Source organism: Nelumbo nucifera, chromosome 3 (assembly GCF_055504915.1).
Source record: "Nelumbo nucifera cultivar China Antique chromosome 3, China Antique-T2T, whole genome shotgun sequence".
Lineage (NCBI taxonomy): Eukaryota > Viridiplantae > Streptophyta > Magnoliopsida > Proteales > Nelumbonaceae > Nelumbo > Nelumbo nucifera.
This window is the reverse complement of record NC_142651.1, coordinates 6944424-6960251: the sequence shown is the minus strand read 5'-3', so window position 1 is coordinate 6960251 and position 15828 is coordinate 6944424. Positions and strand designations below refer to the sequence as shown.

The 15828-nt window shown below is 36.5% G+C and overlaps 1 protein-coding gene across 3 annotated transcripts; it reads right to left on the bottom strand.

Annotated features, from left to right (window-relative positions):
* Positions 1-1939: 1939 nt before the first annotated feature.
* LOC104593052 (protein-tyrosine-phosphatase MKP1-like) lies at positions 1940-9460 on the bottom strand. 3 transcript variants are annotated; one of them, XM_010252711.3, is made up of 2 exons: positions 6413-9436; positions 1940-2160 (listed from the first exon to the last, which is right to left on the bottom strand). In XM_010252711.3, the coding sequence occupies exons 1-2, from the start codon at positions 8864-8866 to the stop codon at positions 2116-2118; spliced, it is 2499 nt and encodes an 832-aa protein (XP_010251013.1). In that variant the 5' UTR covers positions 8867-9436; the 3' UTR covers positions 1940-2115. The 3 variants fall into 3 exon arrangements, with proteins under 3 accessions (XP_010251013.1, XP_010251012.1, XP_010251014.1); XM_010252710.3 differs by lacking the exon at positions 1940-2160 and adding an exon at positions 2703-3299 and having other exon boundaries at positions 6413-9460; XM_010252712.3 differs by lacking the exon at positions 1940-2160 and adding an exon at positions 3485-3848 and having other exon boundaries at positions 6413-9434.
* Between the last annotated feature and the right edge of the window lie 6368 nt (positions 9461-15828).

The window sequence follows — 15828 nt, the reverse complement described above, 5'->3', positions numbered from 1 at the left end:
GAGTACAGCCACTATTCTTGTATTTTAAGTTTGGAAGCCGCTTGAGCTAAAATGTTATTTTAGCTTTTTAGCTCCATGTAAGAGCACCCTGTGTCCTGTGACCAGGTGTAGTGGTTTGGGGTATTTTAATTCATGACGTAATAGATTCCATGTAGCACGCATATTGGCACCATGTTTTGCATCTGGTCAACATTTTTTTTCAAGCAATTGGATTGGAATATTCTTCTCCTTTATTCTTTCTAATTCGGTGGTCCTTATAATATAAACTATGGGTGGAATTTTGTGTAAGAAATAAGAACGTTTGGTGTAGAACCCAACTTCCAAGTTCCAAGGTGAAAAACCTTCGTCAGATACAGGAGTCAAGGACCTTGGCTTGGTATTATTAATACAGTATATATTAAAATTTAAAACCACAGAATACAAACGAACAAACAGCCTAACAGGTGTACTGCTTGCTGTTATAACTTATAAATGTAATGGAAACTGGTGGAAGGCGGCCACTTTGACCACTCCCAGAAAATGACGGTTGACAACGAGAAAATTGCCACTTGTCACTCATCTCATCTCATTCATATCAGTTCACTTGTTCTAAAACGTCGGCAGAAAGAGAAATAGAGATGGCAGAGAGGGAGAGATGCAATCCATACATAGGGTTTGGTCAAATCCTCTCTACCGTCTGCGACCATTACAGCATTACATTAGGTTGAAATTGGTCAATGCGCTTCTTATTTCTAACCCAACAAACAAGTTACAAGTTACAAGGGCTTAGAGCTCAAAATTTTGACCATGAAACTGTAACCGTAAGAAGGTAGATAAATTTTGATCTGTTGTATCATTCTCCCACCCGTCCCAACTTATATTCATGTCACCACCCACGTCCTGAGCCTGAGCTGCTATGATGCATTGCACCTTTATTTATTTATTTCATTGAGCTGGTGGCTGATATGTAAGATGCTATTTCATGATGATGTATATGCATATATATATATATCAATTTGATTTGAGATGGTCGATGGTCCATAAAGCCACTGGTGGTGGTGTGTATTGGTCTTCATCACTGGTAGCAATTGTCCAATTCTTTATATAATAATTCTGGCCTAAAACCAAATGGTGGTTGATAAAAGGTCTAAAATGGTTAAAGGTGGATGTTCAAATCTTTCATATAATTGGACATATCGCATATGGTTGAGATTTTTGAAAGAAAATGGGATGTTGATGGATATCTAATACATTTGTCCCGGTATGGTTCTGTCAACTGTCAATATCATGGAAGTTGGAACAATCAATAATAATAAGAAGAATTTTCAATTCAATCCAAAATTCTAACCTTACTTCTCCATCTGACCGTTTGTTTATTTATTAAAGGGCCATGTTAGTAAGTGCAAAAACCAAAAAGAAAAAGCAACAAACACACCTGTCAGCTTACATTTTCTTTTCCTTTTTCTTCTTTTTCTAGGCAAATGAGCTACTCAAATGGGGTACCAAAAAAGAAAAAAAAAAAACCACTGGTGAAGGAGGGATTTGATCCCGACCATAAAATCTTTACTTGTTGGGAAAATGGGAAGCTCCACCATGTTATTGACTATTGAGGAATCTCTGATAATAGTAATAACAATACTAATCCATCCGTGGAAATAGACTTGATTAAAAGCAACAAGTTTCTTTGATAACGTTGTTTCATCTTCTATTTCTTTGATAACAAGTTTCTTTCTTTTCTTTTTCTTTTTTTCTTTACTTGAGGTTCTTTGTTGCTCTTGAAAGATGAGCATGTTTGTCCTCCTTTTGTAAATCTTCTATTGATGAATTAATGAAAGTGTTATTGATAAAAAAAAAAATAACGTTGTTTCATCTTTATCTTATTAAAAATCTAATAGTAGGAGGATTTGTTATAATAAAGGTCTGGTGGATTGAATTGGGACGACTCTCGAGAAAACGATGCTTTTGACTAATAATTGAAGAGTGTCGCCTTCAGATATTTGCCTTGAAAAATATTAAGTATTCATGGAAAACAAAATGCCTGCAGGCTTCAGTCTTCACTCTTCAGCATGTCTTATGGAACAGCTACATCACTATTCAGAGAACATACAAGGAACGCCTACAAATTTTGCACCTGGTTCAGTTTTGTATCCATTTGTTTATAGCTATCGTTTGTACTTCTACCTGATACAAAAATTGCAACTTTTGTCACATCTGTCTTCACTGGCAATGCAAACTTTGCATCCCAAAAACTGATGCAAAATTTGCACCACCTTCCTCTTACATCAATTCTCTCTCATAAAATAGAGCGCATCACTCCTGAACATATATGCAATCAAATGTGAAGTCAACGTAAACTACAAAGCCTAATTGTAATCCCATACATTTACACCAGACAAATGATATCTACACCGCAAACAAACTAAGCCTGAATGAATGGGTAATATGGGTGCAGTTGTGTAGTAAGTTAGTAACGCTTATTACATTTTGTTGTCCCTGATTGCAATCAACTAGATAGTAGACCTGTTCACAGGCTGGCCTTCAGGCTTGGCTTTACACTGTTTTGGGCTTGGGCTTCAGGCTGGGCCCATTCAAATTTTCACATGCCAAGTCTGAGCCTGGCCCATGAACAGGTCTAGTAGATAGCAAAAACCATTCTAGGAAATTGGGGTTGGTCCCATTGAGTCATGGTCTCCCAATTTCTTTTTCTCAATTTATATATCCAATTTTGTGGCATGATTACTTAATGAATTTCTGTCATCCATCTTGATCCAAGGGGAAAAAAACAAGTGCGGCCAAAACACTATGACTGAAAAAAAGATGAGGGAAAAAAATCCCAAGAGAACCCTTGAGAATAGATGGTCCATTTCCCCCTCAAACAGCAACACTTTTGCCGTTGATTCTACATCTTAGACCAGAAAACCCATTGCAGAGATGCTTTGGGGGCAAAAAATAGGAAAATAAACTTCTATTATTCCCAGTTCCATAAATCATTTCTAATTCCTATAATTTAGAGCGGACTTGCTTTCTATACATGTGTTTTGTTGTAGGGTAATTAAGATCTCTACCATACATCACACATGCGGATAAACTTACTTACCCTGCTTGGGATGCCAACTTTCCTGACAAAATCTGCAACCTATACTCTTGCTAATGATCTATCAGGCTAGGAATCTTAAGAACCCAGATGCTCAGAGGTAATCAGCTTCATTTACCTTCTCAGATGTGGCATCTGTATTCCCCTTATACCTGTTTTATGTTAGAAATGGTTGAGGCTTCAGACAGTCTAGGAGTTGCTGAGGCTCTTCTCCTTCTCTGACTACCTATTTATGACATGGAAGACTGATGTCAAGATACTAGGCCTATTCTATCAGCTCAAAATAGCCAACAACCACAAAAAAATCAAATGTTCACAAAGGCAAATATATACACAATCCAATCAAGATAAAATTTTGAAAAAAGAAGCATTATGAATCAAGGCAGTTGTTAAAGGAAAGGAATACTCATCTAAGAGAAAGATGGAAGCAACTCCTATATATATCATGGTACTTTTTAATATTCAGAACTTTGGTTGGAATGCCATTGAGAGTCATAGTTTACATAGTATCCCTTCATTTTTAAAACCAAGCCTTTCAGGACTTGTAGGAGTTGGCAATTCTTTGAGGGCTGATCTATCAGCTATATTACAGGGCCTAAAATTGCTCGCTGAAACTGGATTAAACAACATAATGCTTGAAGGAGACTGTAAATCGGGAGTATCACTTTCAGAGCTAAATTGTAATATCCATCTAAAAGTTCTATTACACTCTTCTCTGGTCAGCCCAAGGCTGAAGGCTGTTTGTACGGTTGTCTGGTCCTTGGGATCAGCAAAGCTGTTTGATGATGAATGAAATTCAACATTGTTAATTATCAGAAAAAAAAGAGAAATAGATGATTCTGTTCATTTGATTAATGTGGATTTATTGTCTGTTAGGTCTGATTACAATTGTTGAGGAAATATTCTTAACCACAGGCCATTCAATAGCAATAGCCAACTGCTAGAGAAACTCTATGTTTTCCCCCCTCGTTTTTATGGTTCATGAAAGAAAATGGGGCTACGCCAATTCTGGGGGCAGCACATACTATTAAGTTATAAATTCTGACACCTCTGTTCCTCACTGCTCAAAAGAGCAGGAGAGGGATTCATCACTAACTTTTAATGCATGACATTCCTATGCCCTTTAAACTTTTCAGAACTGTTCAAAAGGAAAGAACAGCTAGCATATTCTACAACAGACTTATGAATCAATTAGTGATATTTTAGCTACTTCATATTTTTCATTTTTAAGATTTTTTTCTTCCATATATGGTCCAAAGGTAAATGTTCCAACATCAATCAAGTGGAAGATAATTGAAGTCCATAAGACTACAAAACAGTACAAATTTGAGACTCCTACAACAAAGAGGAAACAGTTCTCTGCAGGTTTCTCTGCATTCGCACATACAAAACAATTGACGGCTATGGTTAAGGATAGCTTGGGGAACTCAGTCCAGCTAAAGATAACCCTAGGAGAAGCATGGTCCTCGACCCACCACACACTTATGAAACTGAAAAGGAACTCCAACTCAACCATAAACTACACTCTTTCTCAACCTTCAAAATTGCCCAAATAATCCTATCATTTATCAGAGACTAGTTTAGCTGAATTAAACTAAATTTTGCAATTTACACTATCCTAAATGGAGGAATGAAATAACTTCTACCAGGATGGACCTTGGGTCTGCATCCCAAAATCTACTGGGTTCCCTTTACCCACATAAATCCACTACCATTAACTTCACTAAACTTGAGGCCAAAGTGTTCATGGCCTAAATTCTTGAAAACTTGTGTCTCTAGATGGAACACTAAACTTCTCACTTATCTGCAAATTGCAATCTGCACTTCAAGAACAACCCTCCAAGATTCCTAATCCCTTACATATTCTAAGAGTGGCTCTTCCCAGATAATGGCTCTCAAGAATAGTGGTTATTGCTAAGATGTGATGGTAAAATCTCAGGCTGGTAAGTGTGAAAACACAAATTCGGGGTTAAGAGCGTCGTCACTTTATGTGAAAATGCCAGAGGTTAGATCTTTACTCATTCACCTCCACCAAGAACCAAACAACCAGGACCAACACCAGGTAATGGTCATCGAGATTCAGAAGAATGTGATCCACAAAATGTGGTGATCTTCTTGCATTTAGATACACGTTCATATCAACAATTCCTTGTATGGTGGGAAAAACATGAATCTACAATCTAGGCAACCTTCCATACCGTGTCTATATTGTTTGCTGTCAGATTCAAAACTCACTTTCTCAACATCGTATGGTTCATAACTAGAATTAATGAACACTGAAATATGAGGTTAATTTGGGTAATATAATTTCTTTCCCTGTGATATAACCTCATATCTCAGCAAATGGCCATAAAGAAAATTAATAAATGACAAGTCTCCATTCTAGTTCATTTTCCTTTGCTCATCCTTTCATGGTTTTGTTTTACATGACTTAATGTGTTTTTGCATGTCTATTCTGATAGAAGCTAGAACTTCCAGCAGTTGCTCTCTCATGACATGTTGCATCTACTGCTATTTTAGTGTCAAGGGGCCATTACTTGGTGTGGTAAAATCTTGGGATGTCAAGTGTGAGAACGCAGGTTCGAGTCTGAGAACAGCAAATTTACACACACAAAAAAAAAAATGCACGACCATATCCAGTACACTCATCCCAATACCCCAGATAGATGGGACCTACATTGAGTAATGGCCTTTTACTGATTTGTCATAGGTACTATATTTATCCTCATTGTATGGAAGGATAAAGAATGTTGTTCTAATAACGATAATAATTTTACATGTTGACAATGAACATAAACATGCAATAAGACTATGCCAATATGCAGTCCTTGACACGCATCCTTTCTCATCCTTTGTCAATTTAAACATGATATTCCAAGGCCTTCTCTTCTTCTGCCTCAGTGCCAAAGTTGGTTTTACACTTTTTTTTATTTGATAAGTTGGTTTTGAAATTTGTACATGGGGATGGACCATACAGGGTTGTATCATAGTATGATTAACCATCTATCTGTGTTGAGAAATACATAATCAGGCCATTCCAAGACAAATTAATAGATGAAACGTTTTCCATCATGATCAGAATTAAATGCTTTCCTCTACTCGTGGATACTCTTTCTTTTTATATATTTAATACCTATCATTATCTACCAAAACAAATTTATCATGTCCAGCAATTATTCGGTCTATAATGCAAGATAAGTTTCATGCAAATCCTAGGCCATGAAAATTTGTTCTTTGCTGTTAAGCAAACAATAGTTTCAATTGATCCTAAACGCATAAAAGGGTATTAGAAAGTCATAATATAAGCACATACATTGAACCAGGAGTTGAATGGAATACCTGAATGGGGAGATCCAGTAGAAGATCCATTTGATTAAGGAAGTATCTGCCAACTTTTTCCCAGTGGATATGACTATCCTCGTTTGCATCATAACTGCTAATTAGAGGAATCTGCTCCTTGTCAAATGAAGCATTATGCCCTACCCAAATATATAAAATTTTAGGCTTACTTCTTTCCAAATTCACATCTGGAGCTAACAGAAGGAACACTGACTTAGAATCAAGAACTCCAGGGCTTTGCATTTCCACCTTTTCCATGGTAGGCCAGTGGAAAAGAGCTGGTTGTTTTAGTTCTGAAACCTTGCCACCAGTTGCAGCACACGATGCCAGAAGAACATTATCAAATTCCTTCTCATCTTCTACCCTATACTGTACTTTGTTGTGAGAAACGGACTGCTCAAAGTTGGATGTTTGCTCTCCTCTGTTTATTTCATAAAAAGCTTCAGATTTCAACTGGTTGCATCCACTATCCCTCGTTACATCTTCTTCCAAGTCAGGGAGGGAAAAGGACCTTGACCTTACCAAGTACTTGGAAAGTCGAGTTGGGTTATCGGTTGATGATGTTAACACTAAAGCTGGAGGGTTACTTCCTCGGCGCTCTGCAAGAGAGGGACAAGCCCCCTTATGTGGGAAACAAGCCTTTTCCACTCTCAAAGCATGCTCAGCATCAAATGCCCCTCCAAGAGAGGGATAGGTCTCTTTGAATGGAAAAAAGGCCTTTTCTGCTTGAGGACTGTTATGGGCAAATGTCTCTTGAATTTCCATCGCTGAAGGTGATGGCTGAGAAGAAGATAAGAAGGAAAAATCCGACCAATTAGAGGAAGCGGGTGAAAAGGTAAACGAACTTGAAGAATCTGATGGTGAAGGTGCAGGCGAAGGAGACCTGGAATTGGGCTTTGAACTGGCATTCGAATGACAATAAAATGAACCGGGCGAACCACAGGAAGGGGATGGTGGCGGCGAAGATACTGCGGGAGAAACAGGGGAGTTCCTCATTTCTTGCAACGTAGTACCGATAATCTTATCCGGTGTATCACCCGATTGAGAACTATTATTAGATGTTAACTTGGATGATATGACAAGTTCTTTCATCAGACCGCTAGCTAATTTGCGTCTTAGCCGGTCCCAACCATTTTCTCTGGCAGGAAGATGGGTCTCCGAACCGGTTGCCGATAATGAGAAAGGTGGAACCACACCACCCGAAAGCGCCTTCTGGAAAATCTCATAGTCCAAATCATATTCATCCACCTTCTTCCCACCAACCCCAAGACGAATTGCCGCTGCAACCTGATCCTTACCGACAGAACATTCGAGTTTGCCGGCCACTTTGTCAAGATCGTCACTAAGAAGCGGAGCACTAGCTAGAGCATCCCAAAAGTCAGCAGGCTCCTCGCCCTCATCAATTCTCAGAATTGGACCTTGCGCTCTCTCATAACGGACGACCTGACAGGCAGCCACTCTGGCACAGTTGGACATGACCTGGGTGCAATTCTTCCCTGTCCAGACATATATGGCGGAAGGAACATGAACAACAAATGCCCCACGAGAGTCAAGACCTAGAGGGCCTGGATAACTCAACATCTTGGGAACAAGGTGGAGGGGATCATATGGAGAATGCGGGGCCATCCTGTACATCCTAAGCACAGAAGTCGGGCTCACCGGCACGGCGTGTACCCGCTTCTGGCACTGCAGCAGTTGGCAAGCGAAACCCATGTTGGGGTTAGTGACCCCGCGTGCAGCCTTGACATACTGGAAAGCATCTTCAAAGCTCTGACCGTCCCTCCACATGAGGTAGGCAATGACCAGGGAGGTGGATCGGGAGACCCCCTGGCAGCAGTGGACGAAGACCCGCCCACCCTGCTCCCGAACATCTTCGAAGTAATCGAAGACATCGTAGAGGATACTGGTGATGTCCTCCGATGGGCTGTCCTGAAGCCATAGCGTCTTGTAGACGAGATCACTCTTGAAGTACTCGGGGCAGACAAATCCTACACAATTAAGCACATGGGTGATACCATTCTGGCGGAGGATTTCTCGGTTCTTGGCGACGGCGTCGCTGCCGAGGTATATGTGGTCGGCAATTCTGGAGCACTCTTTGTCGAAAAAGGCGAGCTTGTCCTTCTTGAGCTGGAATTCTCTTGGGGGGTGCTCGGAATCGGAGTTATAGAGGGGCTTGACGGACCTAGAGCCGGGAGTGCTTGGGGGATGAGGCCATTCACCGAGGTCGTCGGAGCCGGGCCTGGGCCACTCTTCTATATTACGGCGAGAGATGGAAAGGGGCTGGAGCGGTGGAAGGGAGGAGCGGACCTTACTGCCGTTGGTGTGGGTGTTGGGTAGTGGTTTTGGGGTGTGGCCGGAAGGAGAGCGGTCGGACCATGAAACGGACCGTAAATAGGTCTTGCGGTTGCGGGTGGCAACGGGGATATTACGCTCCTCACCTTCTTGCCCTAACATCTTACGGTCGGAGCAACAACAGCAGAGACTCTACAGACCTGAAACCCATGCAAGGATAGTTCCAGGAAAGGCCGTCGAAGATGGTGATCTTTCGTTTTTCGCATAAATAGCTGATAAAAAGTGAGCGGTTCCGCTTTCTGAATCTGACTCTGACTCTGACTCTCTATATGTTTGCACTTGCAGAACTCCAGTCCAGAGCTGCAATTTTTTTTTTCCTCCCTCACCTTGAAATTTAATAGCTTTATTCTTTTCTTTTTTAAAAAATAAAAGAATAGATAGAAAACCTTAACCAAAATCAGTCTCACAGAAAAAAGAGGAGAAGAAAATTCAAACACAACAACTACGACTGAGTAAAACCCGTGACTGAGCTTCCGTGTTACATAGAAAAATGGATTCCAAAACACAACAGCAAGCAAAAGGAAAAGAAGAAAACTTGACGAAAGTGTACAAATGGAGAGAGATTGAGAGAGTCTTGCGTCTGTTATTTCTCTTGTCTATTATATGCCCTTATTATTTATTTGTTATTTATTAAGATGAAGAAGAAGGAAAGAATTAGTAATAGAGAGATTATACAAGTCTTAAAGCAAATGGAAGAAGAGTAGATACGGAGGGTGTGTTTGTTTTGTTTGTGGAGGAGGAAGACCGACGACCCAGTCGTCGCATGTATTTCGCAATTGGAATGTGAGGGGTGAGTAGTTAGTTCAACTATAACTAGCTAACTGCTGCAGAGAGAGAGAGACTAAGACAACTTAGCTATTACTCTTACAGCTTAGCTAGCTATGGTTATGGTTAATGGTATGACTAAGACTAAGACTAAGACAGTGGGAGAATTTGGTCAATGCCACGTCACCACTGATGTTCCATGCACTATGTATAATGCATGAACGTCAAATCAATCTATAGTCACCGTTGTGGGGCCTTACTGTATCCCTTATTCTAATCTGACGGCTTTTTGACTCACTTCACATTAGTGGATTATTATCACACTTCAACAATACAATACCAGTTATCCTATAATCATGCTCATATTCTTGGCATCTAATTCCAATGGCAAAATATCAAAACACATTTTCCACGAAAACCAAAAAAAAAGAAAAATTCAATTATATTTTTTATTATTTAGGATATTTATGGTTTGCCCCACCTTATACATTTTTATTGCTTGTTTTATTTACCAAAATCAAAACCAAGATATAATATACTCTTGTATTTTGATAAAATTTTCTACCCTGAAAATCTATTTAAAGGATAAGTAGACTTCATTCCACCTCACAATTCTGAATTCAAATGTAGATTTACAATAATTCCAAATTTCAAACAATTCTACTTATAACATTAATACGCGCGACATCAATTATGAGCTGGCACCTACCCAAGAGTTAAGATTTATTTTAAATCATCAAAAGTTTTGAAGAAAAAATTATACAAAATTTGCCCTTGGAAAAATGTAAATGCAACTAATATTGCTCTCTACTTTGGGGCAGTGACATTTGATAACAATTAAAGTGATTGAATTAAAAATTTTATTACTTTGACCTTTAGTAAATGGGTTGGACTATGATATCATGATACTCGAAAAACTTACAACCAATCAATTAGCATCGATTGGCGTGTCTTTTTGCACGGACTGTTTGTTTTTGTTTCGTCTTTATATGGAAAGAGTACTTCTAACCAAACAATTTATAGACTGCTATGTAAAATCTGATTATGTCCTTTGACTGTCAGATCTTCCAAAAGATCTTTCAAAAAGGATTTGCCAAACGACACTAAGTTAAGCCTTATAATAGACTCCTTAATCGTTACAACTGAATTTGATTATTTTATCCCAAATCAATAAGTAAGTCGGTTGAGTAACTTCAGCTGTTATCAAAACCCAAACGGCCCTTAAGTCGCTTCTGCTTTTTTACATAAGGTTATAATTAATTTACATACGTATGGACCATATTGTTTCCATTACCAGAAAGATTTTGATTTTGAGGTCATTTCCTCTTTATTGCGTTATTCCAAGAGAAAATTGGGTTGATTTTAAGACTTTCTTCTGCTCTAACTTATTGCCCCATTTAACAATTCTATTTTGTGATAATGAATCATGAGAAAGAGAAAGGAAAAAGAATGAGAGAGATGGGATGCCAGAATGAAAATGCGAAGTTTGCATAGAGCCAGAGATGATAATAGACCATAGACGTGGACGTTATTAGCTGAAAGCTACACAAAGTCAAGAAAAGCTGGCTGGCTTGAATCTAGGAACCAACCCAGTAGTTTCTACATTTGGCCCCATTACGCCCCCCATTAAATTCCTTCCTGTCCAACCCAAGACTGTCTATAATATTTCCACAAATGTAAATGTCCAAATAGCACCAAAAAAAAAATAATAACAAATCCATAGCTCCCTAATGTCACATCTTTATATATCAACACATTATTAATACAACCTGGACCTCATCTAATTAATGGATAAATAAGAATAAAAAACGTCGGATGAGATCTAGGTCTTGGATCGGATTTTGGGTCAGACTTGGATTTCGTTTTAGTTCATTCATTGCCTTTAAAATAAAGAAAAAAGATTAAAAAACGTTTTAATTTATAAATATAAAATAAATAATTTATATAAATATAAAAAAATGAATTTACTATTTGCACTTGTCATCGATAATTTTTTATAACAAGTCAAAGATGAATTCATTGAACGTATTAAAGAGGAGGTCCCATGCTGCCTGATGCATGTAATAGACAGTATTAATTGATGAAACTAAGGACACAATCACATTAAAAGGAGAAGGTCTAAAAATAAAAGTAGGAGTAAAACAGAAATATGTGATGTAAAGTAATAAGTGGATTGCAACTCACTGTATAGCTAGGCTAGGTTTGGAGACCAAGAAATAATTCAATGCAATGTTTTTTAACCACCTTAGATTTGGACGGTTGGATTGTTCCGCTCAGGTATCATTCAGGCAATTAATTCTATTTTACCTTAAAACCATTCACTAGTAAAAAATTATTAAAATGGTCAACGATCTGTTGATTATGGCAGTCAAATTATTGACCCATTCAATGATTTTTTACTCTTTTTCTTGTTAAAACGGATCATTCATTTGAATCGGATGATCGAATCATAAAAACCGGTGTTTATAACGGTTTTGATTCTGGATCGATTTTTAAAACCTTGACTCAATGTGATGTCTATAGTTATTTTGGTTGAACAATTCATTACAAAAGAGAGATTGAAGAGATGTCACCCCTAGAACCAAGGTTCAAAAAATTGAAACATAGGATGTGTATCGACCAATACATCAGTTTTCAGGTCATCAATACATTAAATCCAATAATTTAGGACAAATGGCCATATTCAATGTAAAATAGCCTTCTTAGAAATGTCCTGATCCAAAGCTTGTAAGATAAAAACATTTTTCTATGAGCTTTGCCCCTTTTAATCGTGTGAAATGCAATTTTTGCACATCACATTACATGTATCAATACTTTGAACCTTGCAAAGAATTGGTGTAAGAAGAGAAAGATAGAGGAGTGCATCCAGAGTATGTAATAGGGCAAATACCAATTCAGCTAAAAGGAAAAAGCGTATAATATAGTTGGGCAATTAAGAAGCAAATATATCCAAAACAATGGATGTGAAAGAAATGTGAATGCTTGGAGGGGTGAGTGGTAAAACTAGAAAGAATGTATTAGAAATGAAGTCATACCAAGGTAATAGAAATAAATCCAATATGTGACAAAATAAGAAAAATCAAATTGAGATGGTTTGGTCACATGCTTAGAAGACCATCTAACACACTTGTTAGAAAAAATAATATGTTGCAAGCTGAAGGGGTTAGAAGAGATAGGGGCAAATTGAAAATGATTTAAAATTTTGAATAGATGTAATAAGAGATGATTTAAGCACCTATAATTTAATAATGAATATGACACAATATAACACAAGGTTTTAAAAACTGGATCAGACACGAAAGTCATAACCATTTTGGAGTCCGGTTCTTGGGCCAAATGGTCCGACCATCAGTTCAAATGGTCAGTTCATTCTAATTTAAAATATAATTAAAATAAAAAATGGCCAAAACCGTTGTTCTTATTGATGGTTAGATAATTCAACCGCGTAGATAAGTCATTTTTGGTCAAAAAACAGTTTTAGGGTGAAACGAAACTAATTGTGTAACCGACTCTCGGGTCCATCAATCCGATCTGATTTTCAAAATTATAATATAACGGAATGGAAAAATAGGGTTCATATAATCAACCGTATATAATTGGTATAAGGCATGATGATGTGTATACATATCATATTACATTTAATTAGACTTAGATCTTAACAGGATCACATCCAATACGAACGTTAAACGGTAGCAAGTTTCAAAATCCAAATTGATCCAATTATGTAAACAGATTATCTTATTAAACTAATGGCATCAAATTTCAAAACAAGTGTTAGGATTTCGTTGACAGCCCTACTTGTGCCTTAATTAAACTCCACACCCAAGTGCAAGGACCTGAGAGTATTATTCATTAATTATTAATGTTTTAAAACTCAGCCCAGAGGCTGAAACATTTTTTCTTCCGGTTGTTTTTTTATTTTTATTTATTTATTTGATGATACAATCGAATCCCCCATAGGTGCTGTTGAGTAATGCAGCATCACTGGTTCAACTGTTTTATGCGATACCATGATAGAAAATGATAAGCCGGTGAATGGGTCAACAATCTAACTGATCATGTCAATGACAGGTTGAAAATATTGATAATTACAAGCGATGAATAAAATATCATCTCAACTTTTCAAGTAAATAAATACAAGTTTGTGTGTTTTGTGTAGTGTAATAAATGTTAACTGTAGTTTAGGATAAATGAATCGGATCATATTTGAATTAGGGTATATTAAAAAATGATTCGATACTAGTAAGACTAGATTCAATCTGAAGATTTGATTGCATCTTATAAACACGGATTTGAATTTGAATCCAATGGAAAAGTCGGATATTTGGATCTGATTTAATCCGATTTAATTTAAAATAATAATAAATTATTAAAAGAAAAATAAAATATAACAATTTAAATAAAGAAAAGCAAAAAAATACAAGCATCTTTTCAACTATTTTCATCATATATATATAATATGTATATATGTATATGTGTGTTATAAAAAATAAATAATATAATAAGTTTGTTAAAATACAATATAAATAATATATTTACAAATTGGATCACCTTGAATCGGATAAGGGGGATCTGAATCCAATTTCTGATCGGATCTTACTATCAGATTTAAAGATCCGAAAGGAGATATCCAAATCCAACAAAATAGGATAAGACTTCGGACCAGATCGGACCATCGATCCATTTGCACCTTGTCAGTCAACATGTTATTGCCAATTGATTTTATTCCTACATGGGTTAAAAATTCCAAGTTTTGGTGTTTTTGCCAAAAACAAAAATGTCAATTTATTTTTGAATAAAATAATACCAACATATATAATATCAAATATTATTAAATACTGAAATGTTTTAATAAAAAAAATTATTTATATCAGGGACAAAAATATAGTGAACTTTATTTTTTTCTTAAATTTTACAGTATTATCCGCAGATTTAAACTAGATGTAGGACCATTTCTGTCTTTAGGTGGACTCAAAGGTTCAGCCGTCCAACTTGGTTGTTTGATTTCTTTAAATATAAAATATAAAAAATAAAATAAAATAATTCCATATTATCTTTTAAAACTATATTTTATCAAAATAAGCATAAAACAATAAAAGCATGAGTCACAAAATCTATATATTTGGTCATTTGGGGGTAATTAAGTTTTACCTAGCCAGCATTTGTAGGAACTTGGCAACCCATAAATTATTTTAGCTACTATTTCCCAGTTCTGATGATCCAACAATCTTGTTCTCTCTGAGTCAGACAAAGATGTCTCATACAATAATAAGTTATATTATATACCACATGAAATAGATATGACACAAGGAAAATAATAGAATAGGTGATAGAAATATAACATATTAATAATATGAAAATCCGGAAAATGATAGGTCATGTTGCAAAAACGCAACATATGACAGGCTATATATCTTATAGTAGAATACATAATAAACAAAACAAATAAATAACATTTTTATTTACTAATGGAATATATTCCAGAAAATAAGCTCATTTTGAATTGTAATTTATTTTTAAATGTTTTTTTCGATAAGTGTTTATTATGTTTCTGAACTGTCACATAATTTTCAAAATGCCTATAGAAAAGTACTTTTTCACCATATACTCATAAACGCTTATCCTATAAGCACTTATTTATCTAATAAACACTTCCAAATGGGGGTCAAATCTATATAAAAGTTAACATGAATTTAAAAAGCTAAATATAAAACAACAAACATACACTGTAAAAAATTGGTATTTTATATATTTATACATAATCAGATCATATTGGAAGAAATCAAGCGGAATATGAATTTGATCCAAATAATAAATGGACGATATTTTCAGAACAGATTTGATCCGATTATAGCTAATGGATATCCGAATCCAATTGAAATGAATCGGATTGAATCCGTGCAGCCCAAATTCTTCGATGCTGCAATCCACAGATTGTGTGAGCGACAATCAGCGGAGAAGGTGGAGGAATGCCCATTGATTCGTGGGTGCGATCTGCTTAATTCCTTGCAAGAATGTTGACACCATGAGGACTTTTTTGCCATCAGGGGGGGAGCTGTGGATTCCAAGCAAATTAATGTTTCAGAAGTCACGAGCTAGATGGAAATCCGCTGTCGATTGTTGTCCAAACTCCTTGACTTCACTTCAGTACTGTATATACTTTGAATTGACTAAAATCTAACGTACAAACTGGTTTGGAAATTGCAATATCTTGCAGTATTTTTTTTTCTATTAAATTATATTTATTTTGATGTCAAAATTCACCAAAGTGTTGCTGATGACAATTAATCTTCAAATGA

Bases quoted from the DNA above. Each gene is read 5' to 3' on its own strand.
- LOC104593052 (XM_010252710.3), bottom strand. From the start codon at position 8,866: ATGTTAGGGCAAGAAGGTGAGGAGCGTAATATCCCCGTTGCCACCCGC. The intron at 3,300-6,412 runs GTATTCCATTCA...TGTCATAAATAG, and splicing joins TACTGGATCTCCCCATTCAG to GTAGTCAGAGAAGGAGAAGA.